The following is an 18,124-nucleotide window of genomic DNA, read 5'->3' as shown; positions in this document are numbered from 1 at the left end:
AAACTTGGTGGAAATGAGTGGCTTCTTTTAGTTGAGAGAGGATCTGTCTCCCATTTTGCTGTGAGGCAATCTTCTCTGTGTCTGCTGGGATGTGACACTGATGAGCGTATTTAGCCGCTATTACTTTGTTACCATCCATATCAGTTGTTTCTTCCTGATTAACCGTAACAAGTTTTTTTTTTCAAGGAGCAAGCCGCGCCAGAGGGAGTTCACCATCAGTGTCACTGGAGGAATCCGGTTTTCCTCGACCGGCCTCACACAATTGCATTTTTCGCTGTTCCTTCTGTAACAAATTCAAGTCAGGGTATAGGCAAGATCCCACAGGTGGGCCTGGTCCCCGTTCTTTCCTTAATTGTTTTTTGAGTTCTTTATTTTCCATCTCCAATTTAAGTTTTTTGCAGTTGTTTATGGACTGCTTTAAGTTGTTTTTTTTACATTAGTCAAATTGTGCTCATACTGGGACTGTTGGATAATTGTGCGACGTTGCGGACCTGTCGGCTAGGGACATTCCTTAAAACACGCCATCTTTCTGCAGACTCTTTATATATCTTCCAAGACCACTGTCCTTTGGAGGCACCATGTTTGTTCGATCTCGGTGCAGGTTTTGGGTATCTCAGATTGTTGCTCCATATATTCTTTCAATTTTTCAAAAATTGCTGGTTATTTTTCTCAGCCATGGTACTGATTTTGTTAGGGGGTCTCGAACCGTGGGGGTTCTTAGCCGGGTCGGTGGACTGTCACAATCACCTGTTATGTGATTCAACTCTGGACTCTATTGAGTTAGATGATCAGCCATGATCATAATGAATAGTAGAGCAGGCTCAAAGGGCCAAATGGTCTCCTCCTGTTCCTATTTTCTATGGTGAAGTCCACACGTCCCTGGCATCCACAAATCATGGTCAGACTTTGTTTTCTCCAGCATCTTACTTGAGTTCTGCTTCCAACAAACACATTTGGAATATTCCCAGAGGATCTTAAAACTGTTATAAATCTCCTCATAGATTTTGTGTACACTTAGTAAAAGTGGACTTATTTATCTGTAATGATTAGTTTATTGAGTTCTCCTGTATAGAGAAGTTGAATTCTACTTCTGTTTTTACCTAATCCCTAAATTATGTTTTCCAGCAAATCCTCCACGCCACGTAGATGAAGTACGTTTTAAAATAAATACAAAATTGTAAAAGGGTAGTAACACAAATAAACATTTTGGTTAAGATTATTTTGAGTTCTCATTTATTAATTTAGTAGGCTTGTACAATGTAAAACAAATACAATGCATATGGTAATGTAGAGCCTGTGCCAAATCTATTTAAAACTCACATTTGTTCATAGGCTACAATAATGGCAATATTAATAGAAACAAAATTAAAGCACATGGAACAAACAGAACAAAAGTAGTGCATCAATCCACAAGTAAAACAATTCAAGTTATTTAGGGCTAAAATGTGTCTCTGCAATTATGTAACCATTTCTACAAATGACAGAATAAACCCAGCCTGGAATACTATATTCATTACAGTGAATAGCTTCAAAGATAGAATTTCTAATGTAAAGATTGCTGAGATTGGAATTATTTTGTTACATGAGCATGAAACCCTATAATTTAAATAGCAGACTCATTAGCTTTTAGTGTTAACTTATTTAAGACTACTGTTTGTAAATCAGACCCTCTACTCTAATTACACTCTTCAGACTCATTTTGCTATCTAAAAAGATAGACAGAAACAGTAGTATACATTACAACAAAATTCAGCTACTATTTTCAATTATGTCAGGGCATTGGTCATTACATAAATACACAAAATAAAAACAGCCTGAAACTTTATAGATCACAAGTTAGCTACAACATGCAATACTGACGAGAATCCACAAAACATTACAGATTCAATTATATACAAGGTGTATTACAAAAGCAGTAATAAATATTTCTTGTTGAGCTTATCTGCTTCCGAACGGATAGAGGTAAGGATCATCTGGACGGTAACCATAGGCAGTAACTGGGCGCCCAGGAAAGGTAACTGTCTGACCGAACCCATCAATTGCCATACTGAAATCAGGAAAGATATGAAAAAAATTAGTAAGTCAAAGGATAAGATGGCAGGTTGAGCGCTGGATTTTTCAGACATTTTGCAAGTAATTGATGAAAAAATACTTTCATTTTTAAAATTTTAAATTATTCAAATTTGATAAAGCATGCTAAACAAAGAAAGACTTGTCTTTGTAGCCGATAATATTTTTGTATGTCATCACTTCAGGGAGAATTAATTTCTTTCAAACAGTGACTCTATTTGACAGAATGTCACAGTCAGTTTGCACACAGCTAGATTCCAAACAGCAATGGCTACTTTAAAAATTCTTTCACAGGATGTGGATGTTACAGGCTAGGCTAGCATTTGTTGCCTATTCCTAAATGCCCTTGCATTCCTGAACCGCTGCAGGCCAAGTACCAAGTGGTGTAGGTACACTACAATGCTGTTGGATGGGAATTCCAGGACCCAGCAATAGTGAAGGATCAGTGCTAAAGTTCCAACTCAGGATGGTGTGCGACTTTAAAAAGTACTGCGGTGTTCCCTTGCATCTGCTACCCCTGTCCTTCTAGGTGTTAGAGGTCACGGGTTTGGAAGCTGCTGTCCAGGGAGCATTGGCAAGTTGCTGCAGTGCATCTTGTAAATGGTACACACTGCTGCCACTATGCATCGCAGATGGAGGAAGTGAATGTCATAATGTGGCGGATGAGGTGTCATTCGAGCAGGTTGCATTGTAATGGATGGTGTTGAGTGCCCCCCCCCCCCCTCACACCCCAAACCAGGATCACTGGCATCGGGGCCCTCCAATGGTTCTCCCTTCAGGCTCTGCCCCCTTGACACTGACAACGTAGGATGTCAAATTGGCACTGCCATGGTGCCAGCCATGTCCCCGACCACTCGGGGCACAATGGCCTCCATGCTCCCCCGCATGTTCACCCCGTTTGGTCTCCGTTTGTGGAGACCAGGAGTGATCCGCGCCGGCTTCACCTTATGCCCTTGGGTGGGAAAATAGCAGGAGATGGAGAATTCATCTTAAAGTCAATTCTGAAAATTTAAATGTTATTTTTCATATGCTAATCTAATTCTCGCTGGGTGTGAACCAGATCACGTCATTGGGAGTTGGCCAGGAGTATCAGAAACTGATTTGTGCCTGGCGCAAATCCTGTTTCAGGCCTCTCCCAGAATCCTCCCGAAGTAGCACGATTTGCGGCTGGAGAATCCCCCCGCACCCCCATGCGTAATTCGCTCAAAACCAGTGGGCGAATTGTTATTTTATTATTGACAAGCTACAGAACGGTTAGCTTATTTTTCCAACAATTGACTAAGATGTGCTTTCAATTTGTACAGTATAAGAAAGGCGTCCCGAGAAGCCATTTGGGTAAAGATGGGTAAGGGCAGAGAGATAGAGAAAGGTGAAGAGAGATGTAAAGAGAAAGATGTGGGTAGCAAGGGGGAGAGAGAGGTGGTTACAAGACCCGAGACAGAGGGAGAGTTAATTACGGAAACGTGCTGAGAGCTAATCTTCAGGCTGTTTGCAATGTTGTCACTTCAAGACTTGGTCTGAGAAGAGTAGTGAGAAATCTGTTTCAATTGTTAAAGTTAAGCCTTCCCCTCTTACTGTTTTTTTTAATGAAAATATTTTATTGAAGCATTTGTAGTTTTCACAGATTAGCAATTTAACATTTCTTAAACAACCGAGCGGGCCGACACACGCAACATTAAAATAACATACCCTACTACACCGCCGCCCTATCACCTGATTACCCATATGTTAAGTTCCCTGTCCTCGTCTTACACTACCATGCCTCCCATTTTCCTCCCCCCCCACCCTTTTCCCCTCTTCCCCTTACTGCTGAAGTTCAATTTTCCTTAAAGAAGTCGATGAGCTGCTGCCAGCTCCGGGCGAACCCCTGGGTTGAACCTCTCAAGGCGAACTTAATTTTTTCCAGACTGAGAAACCCTGCCCTCCCCCTCTTACTGTTAATAACTGCTAATTGCTGTTAATTGATACTTTGCTTTTTATCGTTGTCTTGTTACTTTTTTAATGGTTAATAAACTTGCTAAATTCATCATTTAAAATGTTCTTTCTAGAACGTTGTGAGATTTGGGTTGTTGCAAACAAGTGAACCCCATAAATCTTAGTTCAGAAAAGATAAATAAAAAAAACACTTCCAAACTGATAGCATGCTGCTTCCCAGTTTTATAATAGTATTCTTCTAGGGGCTTGAGCTCTAATCCAGCACAGCTTGGTTAAAGTTTCTTATTTGATGGTTTATTAAAAAAGCCATAAATTAATTCACTTTGGGAAACTTTATTTCAGACAAATCCATGGTTAAATAAAAGGACCATTTCTGGAAATTAAAAGTGAGAATGTGACATATGTAAAACTGTAAACATTACATTGGCTTCTCACTACACCTTGCTACACCAATCAGTTTGAACTACATCCAACTTGAAAGCCTTTCTGCAGGCCAGCTACTTTCTCATGCATTCGGATTGCGGAGTAGCATTATTCATTTAATATCTCATCACATTTACAAAAATGAATAGTTAATTTTGAATTCTGATTTGCAAGAATTTTGACAGTATAAGTACAATTTGAGTAAACAGAAAGTAAACAACACTGTGGGGTATTAGTCTTAAAAACAATTGACATGTCGATCTGATCTTCCATTTTTTCTCTGCTAATTACAATCATATTAGCTTTTATTCATGGAGGCATTTCACGATTTATTTAAGGGCCTGTATTTTACAGGAATATTCCATATAGAAATTATCCTGTACACTGAATTCAATACTTTTTAAAAAAAAATTGTTATTGGGGTTTTCACAAAATATCAACAACAGAATGAAAAAAGAACCCAATAGAATTAAATACAGAACAAAGTAAACAACCCCAGTGCCCCCCTCCCCCCATACATAAATAATAAATTAACACCCCAAATTAACACAAAGCAAACATAGCAAATATATCCACCCCCTCAGATCCCCCAGGGTAAATAAACAAAAATAAAATAGAACCCCCTCCCCCCCGGTTGCTGCTGCTACTGACCATTGTCTACCGTTCTGCCAGGAAGTTCAAAAACGGTTGCCACCGCCTAATGAACCCTTGTACTGATCCCCTTAAGGCGAATTTCACCCTCTCCAATTTAATAAACCCCGCCATATCGTTGGTCCAGGATTCCACGCTTGGGGGCCTCGCATCCCTCCACTGAAGAAGAATCCTTTGCCGGGCTACCAGGGACGCAAAGGCCAGAATACCGGCCTCTTTCGCCTCCTGCTCCCCTGCAACCCCAAATATTGCGAGCCCCCAGCCCGGCTTGACCCTGGATCCTACCACCCCCGGAATTCAATACTTAACGCAACCAAAACCTTGTATGCAGAAATTGAAATTGTAACATTAGATTTTTTCCTTTTCTACTGACCTTTAAAAGCTATTACATCAGAAATAAAAGCCAGGTGAAATGCATAATTCAAAACAATTGAGTGGAACATTCTCTACTTTGATCTATCAGTGGAAACAATGGCTTGGTCAGATACAGTCCCAATTTACAAGGAAATGGAGGTCTCAAGGAAAAGATGAAAAACAGTCTCAAAATGGATTTATGCACATTCAGTAGCATATCATGGTTTAGAACAGGGATGTCAAACCTTTGAAGTTGGGGGCCTGATACACATCAAAATCTGGATGGGATACATACCATATGTAAAAGTGCAAGGCCCATGCTTAAAAAATGACATTCCCCATATGTAAAAAGGCAACAAAAAAAAATCACCTTTCCACTTCTTTATCTCTATTGCTGATGCTTCTCTTACATCATATTGTCTTGTCATTTTTTCCTGAGTAAATTCATTTTGGCTTGCAGCGAAAAGAAATTAAACCTCAAATTCTCATTCACACAACATGAACAGATTTGTGACTTTAGCCACTAGAGATCACCAACTTGCCATGCTTTCACCAAAGTGAAATTTGTTCTTGAGCAGAACTAGCCATTGTTAAAACTGTCTCTGTTGCATAGATTAAGGAGCTTCTGGGTAGTTCACAGTCTAATCATCATATAATCTTGAACTCTTAAACTCCCTTTTAGTTCAAGCAAATTGAATTTTTTTAAACTGTGATTGATAATATTTTTACTGCTATGAAGATGTGCTTATACCAAATATTGATTTTTAATTCATCTGTTGGAAACAGGAATTGATCTTCTAGAAAGACAGTTTTTGAAGCAGAAGAAAGTAATATCAACCTACATCAAGATGGCTGACACTAATTTATGTTACTATACTTCATATTCCAACCCTAAGGAGAAGAGACGACAAGTCCGCAAAACTCACCAAAGACAATGACCCCCTGCCCATATGACCTTTCTTCCAAGATATTTATGGAAGCCAGCCACAGTATTCAACAGCTGAAGATGAACCAAAGTTGAACTGCGTGATCAAAAGTACTCTAATTTTTAAGATAGATATCCAAACAAGCTAATCAAATTATAATTGGAATATACAATAATATTTGAATTACTGGCAGTTGGCGAGATCAGTTGACCAGCTCAAGTATTTTGTGGTTTTAAGCACATGCGTTTCTCAGCAGAACAGAACTAGCAATTGAGCCAAGAGGAGCGCCTGCGTCTCTCACTCTAATAAGCTTGTACCCGGTATACTAGTTTGACTTTGTCTCAATTCTGCAGTAGACAGAGATCTCTGAAAGGAATTCAACCCATTGGCAGCATCTCCAAGAAGACAGAAGACCAGTTACAGCTGTAAACCACCTCAATATTGAGCGCAAGACAGCCACATTCAGTTTACAAACAGCAGATATTCCAAGCTTTGAACTTTGTTCATTTCTTACAGACTAATATTTAACCAAATCTATCCATCCTCCCCTACTCTGTAACCTGTATTTGTGTGCATGAATTTAAAGGATGTGCGCACGCGGAAGTCAGAGCATATTTTTATTATACAAAAACAGAAAATACTGGACAATCTCAGCTGGTCTGACAGCATCTATGGAGAGAAATTGGAGCTAACATTTCGAGTCTGAATGACTCTTTGTCAAAGCCATATTTTTATTATTTTTACTCGGATTTAGTGTAATAGACCATAACATATAGGAACAGGAGAAGGCCATTCAGCCCTTCAACTCAGCTCCACCACTTAATAAGATCATGGCTGATCTAACACTCACTAAGTCCACTTTGCTGTCATAGCTCCGTAACCCATAATTTCCCTTACTGATTGAAAATGTTCAAGGACTCAGCCTCCACAGCTTCCTGGGGTAAAGATTCACCACCCTTTGAAAGAAGAAATTCTTCCTCAAATCCGTCTTAAATGCGGCTGTGCCCTCTGGTCCCATAAATGGAAACATCCTCCCAACATTTACCCTGTCTAACCCCAAAGAACCTTGCATGTTTCAATCATATCACCTTTCATTCTTCTGAACTCCAAGGAGTACAGACCCAACGTGTTTAATCTTTCTTCATATGGCAGTCCCTCCATACCATAGCCATCTCAGATGGCCACCTGCAAAGGACCATGGGAATGATGGCCAACCCAGGACTCAGACAGACTCAGAGCTTGTGTGTGTATTGCAACCCAGATAGCTAGATGCGATTAAACCCCCCGCTCGTTTGCATTCTAATGGCCCATTTCCCCAGAACAAAAGAATTGTACTCAGGTAACCGATACAGATACAAACTAAGCGGCGCCACTCCCTTTACTCAGGGAGCCCAAACAGCCAAGGTCAATTACCGCTAAGGACACGCCCAGCCATCAAGGCACCCGCCCCTTGATTGGCCAAAATCGAAGGCAATGATCGAAGCCTGTTGAATTATTGGGTCCAAGTTAAGGACCGCCCCAAAGAGCGCAAAATCCCAGAGGGATAAAAAGAGACACAGCCATGTGCTCGGTCTCTCTTGGATCCGGCCCATGACAACCCAAGTGCAGCATAACGACCAGACGGACAAGTTAAAGACCAATGATCGCTATCAGACGGATGAGCCCAGCAGAAACAGAGCCACTTCTTCCACCCAGCCACGCAAGATCCAGACAAAGGCCTTGTCCATCTGCATAGAGCCGGTTGCCCTGAAGTTAAGTATAGGTTATTGTAGTTGTTAGGTGTAGTTTAACTTGTAGTGTTTTGTGTTGCATGTCGAAGTAATCCTTGTGTGTAAATAAACCATCTTTGAACTTGAACTGACTAACTGGTCGTGTGGTACTTTGATCGATATCCGGTAAGAAGCCTTGTGGTGGTATCATTTGATACCTGGCGACTCTAAAGAGCATTATTATTAATTGACAACATTACTCCGGTGCCGATTGGCAACATTATTGGCGACATCTGACGGGACTCGAATTAGAAGTGATTTTGTCACTCCGCGACAACCCACAAACTTTGAAATCCCGTTGTGTGAAAGAGAAAGAACCACAAGTGCAAGCCCAAATCACAGAATTTCTGAAGTGTGTACTAACCTGCATACATACTAACAGGGATATAAGGTAAACTCGTTAGATTGTGTCAAAACTATCGAGGGAATTGTGAACCGGACATACCCGCAGTTCAAATCGCCGCCTTATCCCCCTGTCCCAAATTAAAGGTAGGGAAAGAGAAATAAAAGTAGTGCAAGAGAAATTAACGGTAGGAAACAGAGATTAAAAGTAGAGCAAGAGAGATTAGAAGCAATGGCCACAAAAACGATGGAACGTTTACTGAACCCACAGGAACCCAAGGTCGCAGTGACCAACAGAGCAGAGGAGTGCCCCATATGGGATGAAGAGTTCAGGAAGTATTTGAAAGGGCCCCTTTGGTCTGATTTTTGTTCAAATGAAGTCAGGTCCAGGAAGCATAGGACAAACTTGGTGGGACAACCTAACCGAGGTGCGTAAGAAAAATGCAGCGAAAGTGCGAAAGCCGATGGCAATAGTATCCTGTTTGGCACAGTTGCGAGGCACAGAGCAGGTCGTGAGGACGCTCCGCAGGCAGCTAGTTGAGAAAGAAGAGAAGAATGAAGGAAACTATAGTGAAAGCGAAAAGATTATCAAGCAACTCCGGGATCAGTTGGCAGCTAAAGATAAAGAGATGGCTGATGTCAAACGGGCACACCAATCTTGTTTAGTTCACCTTAGCAGCTTTCATACCCAGTACGATAAAGCCTACCAAGATACACAGTTAATGTGGACATGCCAAATTTCCTTAGTTTCCTGAGGAAGTATGGACACTGTTGGTACGAGAAGAGACAGAACAGCAGGTAGCACAGTTAACGAGTAAATGTGTGGATTTAAAGGCAGCTTTACGAGCGCTCCATAGCTCCACTACAGAACAAAGACAGAACACAGTAGACCACGCGAAATGTAGACAATAGAGATGTTGCAGTCACTGCTTTCAGTGCAAAACGGATTTAGAGATATCTTTGGACAAAATTTAGATGAGGAAGGTGCCCCCAATTGGCAAGAACTAAATGAAACCGCCAAGATATGTGGAGAACACAGAAGATCACAACAGTGCCCCCCATGCCCCGAAAAGGAAAGCACACGCACCACCGACTGCACAGGCAGCACCCCCGCCCCCCCCCCCCATAAATCCGGTCACCACACAGCGTAAGTCATCGGATCAGGACTGATTGGGTTTACACCACCCCATTATCCATCACCCAATTGAGAGATGCCTACGCTAAAATTGATCCATTCGAACCCACCGCAGACCCGCATAATTTCTTTGAAAGAGTACGCCAGCAAAAAAGTCTAGACGAAAGGGAGGAAGTTAAGCTTATAGTAATGAGCCTTGACCATTCCGTCAGCTCAGCTTTGCCAGAACCCCAGAATGTAGGAGGAGGAACCCTACAGGAGATGAAAACGACCATTTTAGATGCGATCGGGTACAACAAGAGAGACCCAGAAGGTTTAAACCGCTGTAGGCAAAAGAAGGGAGAGCATCCGGCCGCATTTGGATCCATTTTACAGCAGTATTTGGGGATTTGAACCGCGCACACTTAGATAACGATGACACAACTAAATGGTCCCGCACTTTAGTCTCCCACGCCACAGAAGCAGGTCAAAAGGCTTGTGTGAATTACGACCCCGCAGACCACACACACAATGAAGTTTGGGTTTTAAAGCGACTCTCCAGAGCTTGGGAACAATCCCGACACAGGAATGCAGATCAGGAACAGGTAGAAGCAAACATGCACCCAATTAGAACTAAACAGGACCCAGCATGGATAAATGAGGGTAGACATGAAGGACAGCACCCCAGAGCACAGGCACCATGAGGTTGCTATAATTGTAGACACATGGGACATTACGCCCACGAATGCCGACAAAACCCCCCGAACCAGCAACACCCCCCACCTAGGAACAATGTTAGGCCCATACATAGTGTTTGCGCCCGTTCAGATAATTCAGCAATCAACACCACAGATTGACGGTGTTCGGACTCCCCAACTTGGGTCTGCGACACACTCTGGGACAAATCAGGCAGACCAGTAGTCACAGGTACAGTCCAGGGACATCCAGTAGAATTTCTTTGGGACACAGGAGGGTCCTGCACCACTTTAAACTCCTCCACAATGTTCCAGCGTGACAAATGGTCCACCACAGACACCATCACCCTTAGTGGATTTACCGGACACGTACAGCAGGGATACATCACAGTCCCCGTAGATATTCAGATAGGAACCATAAGCACCAGGAATCGATTTTATGAGCTCCCACAACCTTTCCTTTGATCCCGTGAACAGATGTGTATGGAAAATGGCCAAAACAGCAAGAGCCCCCGCTATGGTCACAGTAGGGGACTATGAACATAGGATTTGCTCAGTAGGAGACTATTGGTTTGTTCCGCAAACAATTAGTACAGACAATTAGAGAGGTGCTCAGAAAACATAAAGCAGCCTTCGCCCAACTCAAACACGATTGTGGGAAGATCCCAGGAATGGTCACAATTTCAGGTCCTGATCCTAAGCCACAGAAGCAATACGGTTTCCCACAGCAAGCCGAGGGTGAGATTTCAAAAGTTATCAATAGCTTATTAGATCAAGGAGTAATTTGGCCTGTAGCCTCAACAAATAATGCCCCAATTTGGTCCGTGAAAAAACCCAATAGTTCTTGGCGATTGACAATCGACTACCGAGAATTTAACAAGGTCACCCCTTTAGCAGCCCCCATCGTTGCCACGAGTCCCGAGACCATGCTCAAGCAGGGAGTACAGGCAAAGTACTTCACAGTGCTGGACATCAGCATGGCTTTTGGTCCATTCCCTTAGGCAAGACCTGTCAATGTAAGTTTGCGTTCACATTTCAAGGGCAGCAGTATACGTGGACATGCCTCCCGCAAGGATTCCACAACTCCCCTATCCATTTTCCACCGACAATTGGCCAACGGACTTTCCACAGACGGACACAAAGGAAGAGCATGTAAAGCTTCTTTCGGAATTACTAGGCCTCCTACAATCCATTGGATGCAAGGTCAACCTCAAAAAAAGCCCAGATCTTAAAAGAAAAGGTCCTTTATTTAGGGCCAGGCAGACCCTCGCAAAGTGCCCTTTCTTCCCGCAGTCGCTGCAGATCGCGGAGCGGGCTGGGCAGCGTGGGCGTGGGTGCTGGCCCTGCACGCAGAAGTAGCAAGGTGTGCCCCCATGGTGAGCGGGTCGCCGCGTGGCGCAGGCCTGTAATACGGTTGAGTCTGAGGAAGTCCGGGGGGGCTGGCAGAGACCGCGGGGTACGTACCCAAGTTAAGTCTGGCCACCTCCAGCGAGGAGGTGAGCGTTAGGGTCTCGTGGAGGTCTTTTGCCCCGTTTTCGAGCAGCCGCTGCCGGATGTAGGTCGAGCGGATTCCGGACACGAAAGCATCCCTGATGTGCAGGTTCATATGGACTTCCCCCGTCACATCCTGATGGTCACAGTCCCTGGCAAGCGCGGTGAGTTTCTCAACAAACTCGTCGAGCGATTCCCCAGAGTGCTGCCAGCAGGTAGAGAGCAGATGCCGGGCGTGCACCTCATTGACGGGTTTGACAAACCGCTTGCGGAGCAACTCAATCGCTTCCTCATAAGTCGACGCCTTTTCGAGCGTGGCGGAGATTCTGTGACTCACCCGGGCGTGGAGTAGACGCAGCTTGCGTGGCCCTAGGATGGGAATCTCTGCGGAGTCCAGGTAGGCCTTGAAGCACCGCAGCCAGTATTTAAAAATTTCCTTTGCCTCCGGCGTTCGTGCTTCCAGATTGAGCTTCTCTGGTTTTAGGCCTGCGTCCATCCTGAATCTAGTTTAATCTAATAAATTGAGGTACCCTCAATAATGATGCTTAGAGATTAAACTGTAAAGAAGGCTTTATTAGACTAATAACTATGCTACAGCTATGGACGAGAGCTGACTGCTATACAGACCATGAGGCAGGCCTTGATGTATGGCTCCCAGATGGGCGGAGCCAGAGGCGGAGTCCCCAGGGTTCCAAGCCCGGTCTTAAAGGGGACATCACCTTACATGATGATAAGGCAGTAACCGTTCATCACAAACTGGTTGTGGAATTTATGTAGAAGACGCACAGGAACGCGCATTTGAAGAAATATCTTTAAAATTGCCCGGCCACCTAGGATCACAAGCAGCAGAACTAGCAGCTATAGCAAATGTAGTGCAGCACCCAGATTCCTTTCCAACCCCCGCAGACATACATTCGGACAGTTTATATATGTGCAATAGCTTGATAGAATTCCTGCCCTTGTGGGAATCTCGAGGATTCATATCCGCTGACAGTAAACCCCTACCCTCAGCCCCATTGTTGAAGCACATTTTTAGAACAGCAAAAGACCGCACGCATGGTATAATCAAAGTGAGAAGCCATCATCGTTCCTCCCCACCCGGTAATATAAAGGCAGACACCTTAGCCAAGGCAGGATCACGCCACGGTCAGTTTTGGCAACCCCCCGAAAGTGAACTCATACACGCCGTCCAGGTTTCTCAGACCAATATCGAGGATCTATCCCAGGCCCAAAAGGCAGATGACACTCTGAAACAAGTTTTAGACGGTAACTTCCCAGGCCCCTACGCAAAAGCAAGGACTCACTGACGGTACAGGACAGTATAGTTTTGAAAAATTGAATTTATGTGGTCCCCACCCAGATAATTTGCCAGTTTCATGATGGACAAGGACATCAGGGGATAGACAATACCATTGCCCATTTAAGACCTTTGTGTTGATGGCCCAATTTAAAAGCAGATGTCACGCATTATGTTGAGAATTGTTTCATCTGTGCGCAGAACAATCCTGAAAGGTACTCCAAGAAGGGCCAATTGAGACACACCCAACCTGTTAATGGCCCTTGGACGAATTTGCAACTCAACTACATTGGATTGGATTTGTTTATTGTCACGTGTACCGAGGTACAGTGAAAAGTATTTTTCTGCAAGCAGCTCAACAGATCATTAAGTACACGAGAAGAAAAGGGAATAAAAGAAAATACATAATAGAGCAACACAACATATACAATGTAACTACATAAGCACTGGCATCGGATGATGTAGTGTTAATGAAGTCAGTCCATAAGAGGGTCATTTAGGAGTCTGGTGACAGTGGGGAAGATGCTGTTTTTGAGTCTGTTCGTGCGTGTTCTCAGACTTCTGTATCTCCTGCCCGATGGAAGAAGTTTAAAGAGTGAGTAAGCCGGGTAGAATGGATCTTTCATTATACTGCCCGCTTTCCCCAGGCAGCGGGAGGTGTAGATGGAGTCAATGGATGGGAGGCAGGTTTGTGTGATGGACTGGGCGGTGTTCACGACTCTCTGAAGTTTCTTGCGGTCTTGGGCCGAGCAGTTGCCATACTAGGCTGTGATGCAGCCTGATAGGATGCTTTCTATGGGACATCTGTAAAAGTTGGTAAGAGTCAATGTGGACATGCCGAATTTCCTTAGTTTCCTGAGGAAGTATAGGCGCTGTTGTGCTTTCTTGATGGTAGCGTCGACGTGGGTGGACCAGGACAGATTTTTGGAGATGTGCACCCCTAGGAATTTGAAACTGCTAACCATCTCCACCTCGGCCCCGTTGATGCTGACAGAGGTGTGTACAGTACTTTGCTTCCTGAAGTCAATTACCAGCTCTTTTAGTTTTGCTCGCATTGAGGGAGAGATTGTTGTCACTACACCACTCCACTAGGTTCTCTATCTCCGTACTGTTTTCGGACTCATCGTTATTCGAGGTCCGGCCCACTATGGTCGTATCGTCAGCAAACTTGTAGATGGAGTTGGAACCAAGTTTTGCCACGCAGTCGTGTGTGTACAGGGAGTAGAGTAGGGGGCTAAGTACACAGCCTTGCGGGGCGCCGGTGTTGAGGACTATTGCGGAGCAGGTGCTGTTGTTCATTCTTACTGATTGTGGTCTGTTGGTCAGAAAATCGAGGATCCAGTTGCAGAGTGGGGAGCCAAGTCCTAGGTTTTGGAGCTTTGATATGAGCTTGGCTGGGATTATGGTGTTGGCCCCCTCCCCTCCTGCAGGAATGGTTTCAAATACGTATTAGTGGTAATCGACACCTTTACAAATGGGTAGAAGCATTTCCCTCACGGACAAACACTGCAAAGGCCACAGCTAAGATTTTGACCCAACAGATATTTACACGCTGGGGACTCCACCGCAGCATTGAGTCAGACCAAGGTTCCCATTTCACCGGCAGAGTCATGCAAAATGTCCGAACGATTTTTGGAATCAAACAAAAATTTCACATCGCATATCACCCCCAATCCAGCGGCATTGTTGAGAATGAATCGCACTTTAAAAGCAACCATCAGAAAAATAGTGCAGCAAAATAACACCACACGGGACACAGTTCTCCCATTCGCCCTTATGATTATTCGGAACACAGTATCCAGTTCCACAGGTTTCACCCCCCACCCTCTCATGACTGTACAGCCCATGAAGGGAATTGAATATTTATTAGGTGTCGATTTGGCAAGCTCCACAGTCACCGCCCATGAAAAAGCGGTCCAACAAGTCAGAGAAAGTCACAGACAATATTAAAGCAGCACAGCTCGCTGCAGCTGTCCGACTAGGCGCTAGAAGGAAGCAGAGTAAAGCCTGCTTTGACAAAACCGTCCACCCCGTAGAGTACACAGTCGGTCAGCAAGTAATGGTTTCCCTTTACAATCCCAGTTCTTTCCTCTCCTCCAAATTTGCAGGACCCTACTCCATTTCGGACAAAGTAAGCCCCTGGGCGAAATTCTCCCCCAAAGGCGCGATGTCCGCCGACTGGCCCCAAAACGGCGCCAATCAGACGGGCATCGCGCCGGCCCAAAGGTGCGGAATGCTCCGCATCTTTGGGGGCTGAGCCCCAACATTGAGGGGCTAGGCCGACGGCGGAGGGATTTTCGCCCCGCCAGCTGGCGGAAATGGCGTTTGTTGCCCCGCCAGCTGGCGGAAATGGAGTTTGTTGCCCCGCCAGCTGGTGCGGAAATGCGGCGCATGCGCGGGAGCGTCAGCGGCCGCCGACAGTTTCCCGCGCATGCGCAGTGGGGAGAGTCTCTTCTGCCTCCGCCATTGTGGAGGCCGTGGCGGAGGCGGAAGGGAAAGAGTGCCCCCACGGCACAGGCCCGCCCGCGGATCGGTGGGCCCCGATCGCGGGCCAGGCCCCCTGGGTCAGATCACCCCGCGTCCCCCCCAGGACTCCGGAGCCCGCCCATGCCGCCTGGTCCCGCCGGTAAATACCAGCTTTGATTTACGCCGGCGGGACAGGCAATTTCTGGGCGGGACTTCGGCCCATCCGGGCCGGAGAATTGAGCGGGGGGTCCCGCCAACCGGCGCGGCCCGATTCCCGCCCCTGCCCAATCTCCGGTACCGGAGACTTCGGCGGGGGCGGGGTTCACGGCGGCCAACGGCCATTCTCCGACCCGGTGAGGGGTCGGAGAATGACGCCCCCTCTGTGTACAAGGTAACGTACCCCAATGGTAAAACTGGTTGGTTCCACATCAACCAGCTCAAAGTCTATGGAACCCAATGTAGCCACTCCCACCACATCCCCCGAGCAATAGCAGACGATTCCGCCCCGCCCATCGACAACCTAGTCAAACTCTCCCCCAGCACGTCCATGCCCACAGACCCGACCTCGTCTCCGCCCACAGGTACGACCTTCCACCTTGAGCTGGACTCCGATGACAGCGCCAGCCTCCCTGAGTTGACCACGATCACGGACCACTGGTACAACCTCCCCGGCTCAAGTCACTCCAGCCCCTGGAACCACGACCAGGACATGTTTGGCCCCCAATATCCCCTTCCACAGCCAGAGCCACCGCCCGACAACAGTGACTTGCCCTTCACTGCCACCGCCCCTACGCCGCATGACAAACAAACCCCTTTTTGGCCCGCGACAACTCTTGTAGACTGGTTAGACATGACGATTCGGATTCCACGACGGCCCACGCAGCCACGGCACAAAAACGGCAGACACGTGTCTGGCAACCGGCAGATGGTGATGATTCAGATTCTGACTCTGGTCATGGCAATTCTTTTACAACGCTTTTTGATACAGAACCCCGAGGTGTCCAGATGATGAGAAAAAGACGCCGCACAAGAATTACGGTGTCCTGCTTTCTGATGGTGCCTGCCCGCCTTTTTATTTTCCTTCTTTCTTTCTTCTTGTTACATGGTTTCAATTAATGTCGGCCTCGCACCCAATTTCTTGATACAGTCATAGCTACTCTTCCGATGCCATTTACTGACCAATGGCTGTTAAAGAAACAATTGTTGGATCTCACATGTTAGAAATTCTTTCCGTTCGTTTAGGTCACCCAGGAAGGAATAACGGCACTAATCCCTGCCCTACCTGAGGATCCCAAATGCATCCGGGTCAGTTAAGCTCGGGTAGTGGAGCAACGGCACTGATCACCGCCCTACCCGGGGATTCCACCCATTCTTGCCCTGTTGCGGCCCACATGCACATCATGTTCCCGTCACTACGAGTACTCCAGAATCGTTCTTTACACTTTTCACTGTCTTTGGCAGGTCTTAGCTTCCCCTTCTCTGCTTTTCACTGTGGTTTAAAGAATGCCCTTTGCCACAGTCTATACACCCATTCCTTACCATCCGCGACCCTTTGGTCATTCCCCACCTGCTATTTACACATTTGACACACTTGGTTGCCACATATGCTGCTACACGCAAACTACCTCTGGACTCTGGGATGACGAATCTCTATAAAACTGGCCGCTCTAAAATTCGGCTAGTTAAGATGAGCCTCAGCCATCACTGGTTGCAGTAAAGGAAAGACTTGACGGAGAAATTGTCCGCCCACTCCCCGCATCGACCACCAGCTGCGAGAATCTCTGCACTTTCAAAGAAATTCTTTTTTGGCAATGTCTTGTCTCTCAAAATGTTATTTAAAAAAAAAAATGAGGGAGTCACACATGGTGACGATTCTAATGGGTAATTGAAGTTAAGGAGAGAAAAACAAATAAACGAGATATTAACCGAAGATAATAACAGATATTAGGCTTGCACTCCCAGGAATATACGGAAAACAGAAGACAGAAGACAAGATGAAGAGAGGACTGATGACCTACATTTTTGATCATCGCTGGACTCCTACAACTGTGCGCGTTACAAGCCTCTGTACCACACACACCAACCCTGAACACCACCACACAACATGACACCCCTAGCCCGGACACCACACCACACATTGAGACAGACACTGAAACCCCCACTTGGTGCAAAAACATTGCCAAATGGTACCCCCTTTCATACACAGTAGAGGCCCTTCTGGTAACTGCAATAATCTGCAGTGTCATCCAGACACTTAGACTCCGCAAATGGCGAAAAAGAGCCTCCCGCTCCCCGGTATATACACTCCGAGCCCCCTTCTTTGGAATTCACCCAACTCAACAAACACTGTAATCGCTGATAAGAATAAAGACCGTATACCTCTGTAACTTTTGATAGATTAAGTAGAAATGTGATGCTGTTGTTCTGAAATCTTGTATTGTACATAAGTTCTTTTTGATATTTGCCAGCATCATGAGAGTAGCTTAGATAGTGCTAGTTAGATATTCAATTGTGCGGAATAGTGAAATGTTTTATAGTGACCCGTTAGAAATTATGAATGTATGATGTGTGAATAAAAATGTTAGGTAAAT

At 45.4% G+C, this 18,124-nt stretch overlaps 1 protein-coding gene across 1 annotated transcript in view; it reads right to left on the bottom strand.

The window, feature by feature from the left end:
- Nucleotides 1-1,204: 1,204 nt before the first annotated feature.
- The window catches only part of kifap3a (kinesin-associated protein 3a), a 403,618-nt gene continuing 386,698 nt past the window's right edge, over nt 1,205-18,124 (bottom strand). The window contains exon 20 of the mRNA XM_072511212.1: nt 1,205-2,047. Coding sequence (XP_072367313.1) covers nt 1,939-2,047 — 109 coding nt within the window. The 3' untranslated portion in view covers nt 1,205-1,938. The remainder of the gene's footprint in view (nt 2,048-18,124) is intronic.

The sequence above is a fragment of the Scyliorhinus torazame genome, chromosome 7 (assembly GCF_047496885.1).
Source record: "Scyliorhinus torazame isolate Kashiwa2021f chromosome 7, sScyTor2.1, whole genome shotgun sequence".
NCBI lineage: Eukaryota > Metazoa > Chordata > Chondrichthyes > Carcharhiniformes > Scyliorhinidae > Scyliorhinus > Scyliorhinus torazame.
The sequence above is the reverse complement of the archived record's forward strand: the minus strand, read 5'-3'. Positions and strand labels throughout refer to the sequence as shown.